At 42.2% G+C, this 8,660-nt stretch overlaps 1 protein-coding gene across 3 annotated transcripts in view; it reads right to left on the bottom strand.

Annotated features, from left to right (window-relative positions):
- Positions 1-894: 894 nt before the first annotated feature.
- pik3r3b (phosphoinositide-3-kinase, regulatory subunit 3b (gamma)) overlaps positions 895-8,660 on the bottom strand; it is a 309,052-nt gene continuing 301,286 nt past the window's right edge. For all 3 annotated transcript variants that reach the window (XM_021599716.3, XM_021599719.3, XM_021599717.3), the window contains one exon: positions 895-7,538. In XM_021599716.3, the coding sequence (XP_021455391.1) occupies positions 7,325-7,538 (214 nt within the window). In that variant the 3' untranslated portion in view covers positions 895-7,324. The remainder of the gene's footprint in view (positions 7,539-8,660) is intronic.

The raw sequence follows: 8,660 nt of genomic DNA, 5'->3' as shown, positions 1-8,660 counted from the left end.
GGTTTTCAACCTCAATGGGTTTTAAACAAAAATAAAAACAGACGAACTGGCAACAGACAAGCAGAAAACGCAGGTATAAATACACAGGAGATAACGGGGACAAATGGGAGACACCTGGTTGGGGGTAGAGACAGGACAGGTGAAACAGATCAGGGTGTGACAGAATCTGTATGTATTTTTTTTTAAATCAATGTCTATTAGACAGGTGTGAATTTGGCAAGATGGTTATATCTTATTCATCAACCACATTGATTTAAGCATGCTCAACTCTATACACTATTGGTGTCATGTCGAGATACAGAAATTCAAATACCTGCAAATTATCCCTAAAGCCTAAACTCAGTATGAGCTTCAAGATGTAACATTGATCTGCTGGTCACCATTTATTCCCCATAATCAACTGGGTGGTTCGAGCCCTGAATGCTGATTGGCTGACATCTGTGGTATATCAGACTGTATACCATGGGTATGACCAAATATTTAACTGCTCTAATTACGTTGGTAACCAGTTTATAATAGCAATAAAGCCCCTCGGGGGGGGTTGTGGTATTTGGCCAATATACCACAGCTAAGGGCTGTTTCCAGACACTCCTCGTTACGCGGGGCCATGGTATATTGGCCGTATACACAAACCCCCGAGGTGCTTTATTGCTATTATAAACTGGTTATACCCTGATGAAGACAGCTTGGCTGTCGAAATGCTGGTAATTACATTTTTGCATCTGAGCTCCTAGAGTGTGCGGCTCTCTTTTATTTTCAAGTTTTCTACTCCGCTAGCCAGCACCTCGCCTAAATAGGTGTGCGTTTCTTTTCCTTCTATAATGGCCGTATGCCACACCTCCTCGGGCCTTATTGTTTAATTGACCCGCAAGACAACACAGAGACAACAGGAGGTTTGAATAAAATATTTTCTTTATTCTGCGAGAGAAATGAATATAGTGAAGTTCCATTGATAACGTACAAGAGTTGAGTCCGAAACAAATGGAGCTTTTACAACATACACAAACCATTGCAACAGATACGAGAAAGGGAAGTAGTGTACCGTGGCGTTATTAAAACAACTTTAAACTGATGAAGGGAATACCTATAGAAGCTCAGAAGCACGGTGTGTATGTCGACGTTGTAATACTGAGAAAGAAGTCTGTTTGATTGGTCTGGAGAGTCGAGCACCACTCATAGCCGGCTGTACAAGGTAAAGTCACCACCATCACAATCCACATGCAGCAACACCACAAGGTCGCTCCAGAAACACACAATTATATACCAGAACGTCTATGTGAGTAGGTACTTACTTAGCAGTAATTGTCAGAATAAAGTAAGCAGACAGAAAAATAAAAGGAGATCAATGTCATATTGCTTGTGTGTTTGTCTAAGAAGTAGCCTACATAGCAAAAACTGCTGGTGTTTCAAAATAATTCTGCGAACATTCTGTGAAATAAGAATAACTGTTTGATTATGTGAGTTTCAAGTTGTGTAACTGTAAGCAACCCAGTAAATGCTTTACATTCAAAGCATATTATATTGTCGGTCTCAAACATTGACAGATATTGTGATATGGAGAAACGTGTTGGTTTCAACATGCCAAACAGACCACAATGAACACACGTTTTCTATTGCTGTGACGTTCATCTTTCTCAGTATTACATACGTATAACGCTATAAACGGACAATAATAGGACTGTAACTTGGTTCAGCTGGAAGCAGTGACTTGTTTAGTTAGCTGGATTCAAATCAGATCGGAATACACCATGAACAGTCAAAGAACCGTTTTTCTTTAAAACATCTCTTTTTTTTCTTCTTTTTTTTTTTAAACACAAAAACAACAGTCACGAGTACCAAAGATGCATGCTGGATCTGTACGTATGTCAAAAGAGGGATAGGGACAGTGTGATACACACATTTTTTTCTTACAAACAATTGTTTTTCTCTTTTTCTTTCTAAATCTTTTTTCTTTTTTTTTTTTTAATAAGAAGCTGTACTCCTTGAAGCTGTGCTGGGTATTGTGATCAGATAGCAGTGGTAAGAACACACACGACTCCTGGTGAGAATCACAACATATTCAAACCCCCACTGGCTGCATGCTGCAAATGAAACTCTGCAGAACTGCTTGAGGGGCAAGAAGAAGAAGAACAACAGACATTATAGCTATATAACAGTCTTGTGGTGCTATAGGAAACCTACTCCTGCATTGTCCTGTACCTGTACTCCAACGTAAGAGTTTTGTTTTCACACAGAAAACTATTAAAAACAGTCAAAAAGTAAACTTGGGGAATAAGATATTTGGGTTCGTCCTAACCTCTTCGAAATGTCTTGGTAGTATGTGCAGCACACCTTGTCCCAAGTCATATCCCACTGACAGTGGTTCTACAGAAACACAAAGGTGCTGTTCTTTAATAAACACTAAATCTCAGACAGAACATCTCTCTCACCCATTACTCCTCTGTCCCTGACCTCTGACCCTTGACAGAAAAGGAAAGGGATATTGCATGCATTCTGGAGTGAAAGAACTTAAGGAAAACTTGCTTTCTGTCCCGCAGAAGAACGACAATCACTTCTTCTCTTTTTAAGACAAACCACTAGACACAAGGGGGAATTAAAGTGTATTTGTCTTATTCACTTCCTTTCAAAGCTGAGAGGGAGAGAGAGCAACCGTACGTCCGACTGGATCAACGGGTGCAAATATATGACTGTGTTGTGAGAAAACAAGGAGACAGACACAGGGAGTGTTTTTGGTGAAGTAAGAGGTCTTTCACGAACTTAACAAAACTAAACTAAAAGAGGAATCACACCAACGGCACACATATTGTAGATCAATAAAGCCACTCACATCATGGGTGCAGAGACTTGCTAAATCATTCAAATTAAACCCTGGCATAGGAATAAATCTGCCTTCTATCTCTCATCACTTTCAGAGCGGTGAAAGCTATCAGTCTAATTTGAATAGACAAAAGACTGAGAGGTGTGGCAAACTATCCTCCTTAACCACACTGCTTGGTAAGGACATCCAAATGTTCTTTGGTATAGATCGAATACCTCAAATATCACCAAGGAACACCTATCCCCAATAATGCATTACTATTATACTTCATCATAATGACTTTTATTGCTAATTAGCAACATCATTATCACTAACAGGGGATTCTAGCTAACTGTATGGGACATTTATTTGACCTTTATTTAACTAGGCAAGTCAGTTAAGAACAAATTCTTATTTTCAATGACAGCCTAGGAACAGTGGGTTAACTGCCTGTTCAGGGGCAGAACGACAGATTTGTACCTTGTCAGCTCGGGGGTTTGAACTTGCAACCTTCCGGTTACTAGTCCACCACTCTAACCACTATATTCACTCACTCTGATTACCTCAAGCTACGGTACCATATTAACTTCTGAGTTCTTCTGGAAACAAGGCAATGGAAATAACATGTAACATGGAAACAAACATCCCTTTCAAACTATCAACATCTAAAGGCTAAAAATAAAGTCAACTGAAATCTTTGGTCTCAATGCCAGGGGGGAAGAGTAGAGGAACAACTAAATCACAAACAAAAATAGTATGTGTTCTTTCAGCATCATAGATTAGTAAAGGAAATGCTTTGTCTCACAGTGGAGAATAACAACTGAAGATGAGACAGAGTCACACCGTGTCTGCGTCTGAAATGGCACACGATTCCCAAGCACTATATAGGAAGTACGGCGCCATTTCGGATGCACCCTGTCTTCTCTGAAGAGTGATGTTTGCGATATCAAACAAGCCCCCCCATCAACAAACGTAATCTTAGTATATTTCTGAGACATCTTTCCCTCCTTGCAAAGAAGCTTACTTGTATTTCTGTTTCTGTGACATAAACATGTTATAATTATATATATTTAAAAGTCAACCCAGTCCCGCTCACTACTATAGGACAACAAAACAGATATTTTATTTAATATATGTATATTTCTATATAAAGACATTCAACAGTGAGCAATGCAATAGTTCAAGTAATAGAGTTAGGGCCCTATAGGGCTCCTAGTAAAATTAAAAAAAAAACTAAAAGTCAACAAAATAACAACCTTCAAACCATGGTGGAGGATAAGGAAGGAGAGGAGACTGAAGTGAAGATAGACAGGCTCTTGAGCTACCTCAGTGGACAAACCTAACAGAGCAGGGCCACTGATGTGGATAGACACGATTAGAACCAGGTAGACACCATTATAATTAATGACAAATGGTCTAGCTTACTGTCTGGGTGTTGTTAAACCTGGTTTTTACCAGTCCAGAGATTAAAGTGGGTTTTGTTATGAAACTGTTGTAGCAAAAGGGTATCCTAGCATCCTGCATGAGGGTCCTTGCCAAAGAAAACAGGGACGAGGAGACACAAACAAACTTCCATCTATCAGAACAGCCTGATCCAGTTTTACATTCAACATGACCTCTAACCCCCTTCCCTCCCCAGTACACCATATCACACCCCACTACACTCCATACAGAAGAGCTGAACCTCACCGTAACCCTAACAGCTGTTACTAGGCACATCAGAACATACAGACCAGGGAGAGACTGAATAAGGGAGAACCCATCTCTCCTCTAGTCTTGAGAGGGAGTGTCACACCTTCTCCCTCCTCCTCCCGTGCATGTGTTCTTTATCAAGGGCTTTCAACACTGACTGTGACCTAGTGACCCCTCCACCCCCCCCCCCCCCCCACACTGCCTCATCTGGCTTATCTTAGTGCACTACTCCAAGGGGTGGGAGTGCATGTTAGATAAAGATGATTCGCAGAAGCGTATGGTGTCGTTGTGGAGGAGATACAGGGGAGATAGACACTCGGGGGGGGGGGGGGGGGGGGGTGCCTGGCTTTTACCAAGACTGTATCATTCACTCATTCATTCACCATGATGATTCCACTTCACCACCACCGCATGGCTAGATAACATGGCCTCAACTTTCCTTCTCACACACACTGAGCACTGGTTCTTACTGGTGTGACCCCATACACTTCACTGATTTCCACTGGTAGTTTAGTGAAGACTCCAGACAATATACAACTCTCTTGTGTGACAAGAGAGTTGCTTATTTGAATCCAGTTGTTTTAATATGTAACTCTGAATCTGTTAGATCAATTTTGGTAGTCAACCTCACTGGAGTGGTGTCTTTACCCCCAATTGAGCCAAAACATTTGTCCAGTAAGGTGCAAATTTGGAGGGGGCTCGATTAAAAACCACTGTGTTTGTTCTACTCCAGGGTCACTAAACCACCCCTCTGCTGCAGCGCTACCCTCTCCTGTCAACAAGGCCTTAAATATGGCCTAAGATTAACAGGCAGGGAGGGGACAACTGTCTGGGAGAGACAGGACCCCAGGGACACTCGTAGATGGATGAGGAAGAGAAATAACCCACTCACTGTTTTTTTTCTGGTTCAATGAAAGAAAATGAACTAAGTAGACAGGACTGGTGTCTATTGGTGTCTATGGAAACACCCAGTTAAGTAGACCAGAAATTGTCAATTTATTTTCAATGGTAAACGGCCTGAGTGAACTATCTTCATTTATCCACCATATTTGACATCACTGGTCCATTGTCTGTCTCAGGGGCTGCTGGTTAGACAGGCAGCAAGGAGAGCCAATGGTAACTCAGTAGCCAAGCAACAGCCAATCAGAATAGAGAGGTTCATATCAGGGAGTAGAGGTGACCGAATAGACTGGAAAATTGCACATTGTGGTCGTTTGTCATTTTGTCAATATTTATTGTGCGATGTTATAATATTTAATTTTCAACAGAAATGTTTCCACTGGTCTTAAAGTCAAACACCGGGTAAGAAGTTTGAGTGAAACACAAACAAAAACAAAACAAAAAAAAGGAAAGAAAAGAAAAGCAATATATCTTCAAAAGCTTCAATGTGCACTTTGATTATCTCTCCTGCGAGTCTGTCTGGAAGCTGGGTTCGTTCAGCTCTCCGGGTGACTGCTAACCTAAATAATCATAATACATTGTTGGATTGCACTTTCTTCAAGTTTTTATCATCATCAAAAGCATTCGTCTTCAACTTGATACTCCCCCCTCCCTACCTGCTTCGTGTACACTAAAACAGTTCAAAGTTATTTATCTCAAAGGTTCCGTAACCGATACATAAAGTCCCCGTTTGTTTTAAACAGACATTAGCATATACTACAAATAATATTTTGTTTAAAACAAACATGTTTCTGGTTCTAAGGTCGTTTGTTTCTCCTTAGTTTTGGGATTTGGTGTCAAACCGTACGGTGCCGCCTTGGCTGGGCTCTCCTCTTAGATAAGTGCTTCTACCCCGACCCGTGACCGCCGTCTAGACGGTCAAACCTACCGACCGTCTCCGTCTGTGCGTACCATCCCCTCAGAGCTTATAGTGCACGAGCACTGGGCCCAAACTCTGTTTCGCGTGTGTGGTATTAAACAAAGCAACCACTCTTTTTCAATCTTCCCCATTCATACAGACTAATAAAAACACAATGGGCTTGTTTCTGCCCATGCCAACTTTGGTCTCTGTAGGTGACTGTAACGACATGACTTTACCATGACTTACAATGTGTCAAAGGAAATATGATCCAGCCATCAAGAAAACAAACTCACTCTCCATCTACGGTTAGTATAAAATCAAGCATTTTTTTTCTCCTTCTTTTAAGACTACAAAACATTTTTCTCTCGCTTGTGACCCCTCTCGACTCTTCCCTCCCTTCCGATTCTCCCTTCCCTTCACCCTCCCCCCCCCCAACCCTTCAGCAGCAGTCTATATGGAGGGACACTGAACAAGCGTCTTTTGTCTGTTATGCTACATAATTTTTGCTTCTCATTCGGAAAGGGGACAGAGAACATACACTCGACATCATTATCATCATCATCTCTTGCATTTAGCAAACAAGCGGTGAACCAAATAAATTGTCCAAATAAAAAAAGAAAGAGAACAAAACCAGAAAAGAAAAAGGAAAGGAAAAAAAAAAAGAGGACGGACGACAGGAAACAAAGCCTTAAAATTGAGCGTCTTCATGTTGTCGTTGAATCTGTAAAAGAGCCCTGGCTGGAGTTTAGGTTGCAGCAGGGTCACCTAAAACTCGGCTCTTCTCTTTTCCTTCAGTTTTTTCACATTCACAAACATTTAAAACGTCCTTGTGCAAATCAAGCAGTCTTTAGAAAGAATGCCCTCCAATTGTTCTAGTAAAAATATATATAACTCCAAGGTGGCTGACGTGTGTGTCGCAGCAAGTGTTTCCCACTTTTCCCCCCATCTCAGGTATTTTCTCAGGTTCTGGGTAATAGTTACCCCCACCACCCCCTGTCCTCTCATCCATCCTGGGGCTGGGTGGGGGGGGGTGCTCATCTCCGTGGGGCAGGGCCGGAGGATGAGGGCATCTGTGCGTAGACAGGGTAGGCCAGGCGCACATTGAGCGAGTCGTTGTGCTGGACAAGGGAGGTCTGGTGGTAGTGCAGGACCAGGTCTTTCAGAGAGCTATACAGGTTGTAAGGCTCAGCGAAGCCGTAGCCCCTCTGCGTGCTGTAAATCACACAGTGCTTAACCTCGCCCTCCACACTGTAGAAAGAGAGGATAGGAGGTGTTAATATGAGCCAAAACACACAAGTTACGTTACAGCCTTATTCTAAAATGGATTGAAGTAATTGTTTTCCTCATTAATTTACACAATACCCCATAATTACTAAGCGAAAACAGGTTTTTAGAAATGTTTGTAGACTTTATATAAAACAAATAACAAAAAATAACTTATTTATATAAGTATTCAGACTCTTTGCTATGGAACTCAAAATTGATTTTGTTTCCATTGCTCATCCTTAAGATGTTTCTACAACTTGATTGGAGTCCACCTGTGGTAAATTCAATTGATTGGACATGATTTGGAAAGGCACACACCTGTCTATATAAGGTCCCACAGATGACGTGCATGTCAGAGAAAAAACCATAACATGAGGTCAAAGGAATTGTCCGTAGAGCTCTGAGACAGGATTGTGCCGAGGCACAGATCTGGGGAAGGGTACCAAAAATGCCTGCAGCATTGAAGGACCCCTGTTCTTAAATGGAAGAAGTTTGGAACCACCAAGAATTTTACAAGAGCTGCCCTCCCGGCCAAACTGGGCAATCTGTGTCACGCCCTGATCTGTTTCACCTGTATTTGTGTCTCCACAGGTGTCTCCTGTTTTCCCCATTAGTCCCCGGTGTATTTATCCCTGTGTTTCCTGTCTCTCTGTCCCAGTTCGTCTTGTTTTGCCAAGTCAATCAGCGTTTTTCCTAGCTCCTATTTTTCCCAGTCTCTGTCTTTTCCTAGCCCTCCTGGTTTTGAACCTTGCCTGTCCTGGCGCTGAATCCGCCTGCCTGACCACTCTGCCTGTTCTGACCTCTAGCCTGCCTGTCCCCTTGTACTGTTTGGACTTGGACCTGTTCACTGAACCTCTGCCTGTCCTGACCTCGAGCCTGCCTTTCGCCTGGTACTGTTTGGATTGGTTTATGAACTCTGGCCTGTCCCTGACCTGCCTTTTGCCTACCCCTTTTTGGTATAATAGATATATAATAGATATAGAGCTCAACTATCTGCCTCCTGTGTCTGTATTTGGGTCTCGCCTTATGCCCTTATAATCTGTGGAGAAGGGCCTCGGTCAGGGAGGTGACCTAGAACCCGATGGTCACTCTGACATGGCTCTA

This window comes from Oncorhynchus mykiss, chromosome 4 (assembly GCF_057628025.1).
Source record: "Oncorhynchus mykiss isolate SJ-2025 chromosome 4, ASM5762802v1, whole genome shotgun sequence".
Lineage (NCBI taxonomy): Eukaryota > Metazoa > Chordata > Actinopteri > Salmoniformes > Salmonidae > Oncorhynchus > Oncorhynchus mykiss.
This window is presented reverse-complemented; position numbering and strand designations above follow the sequence as displayed.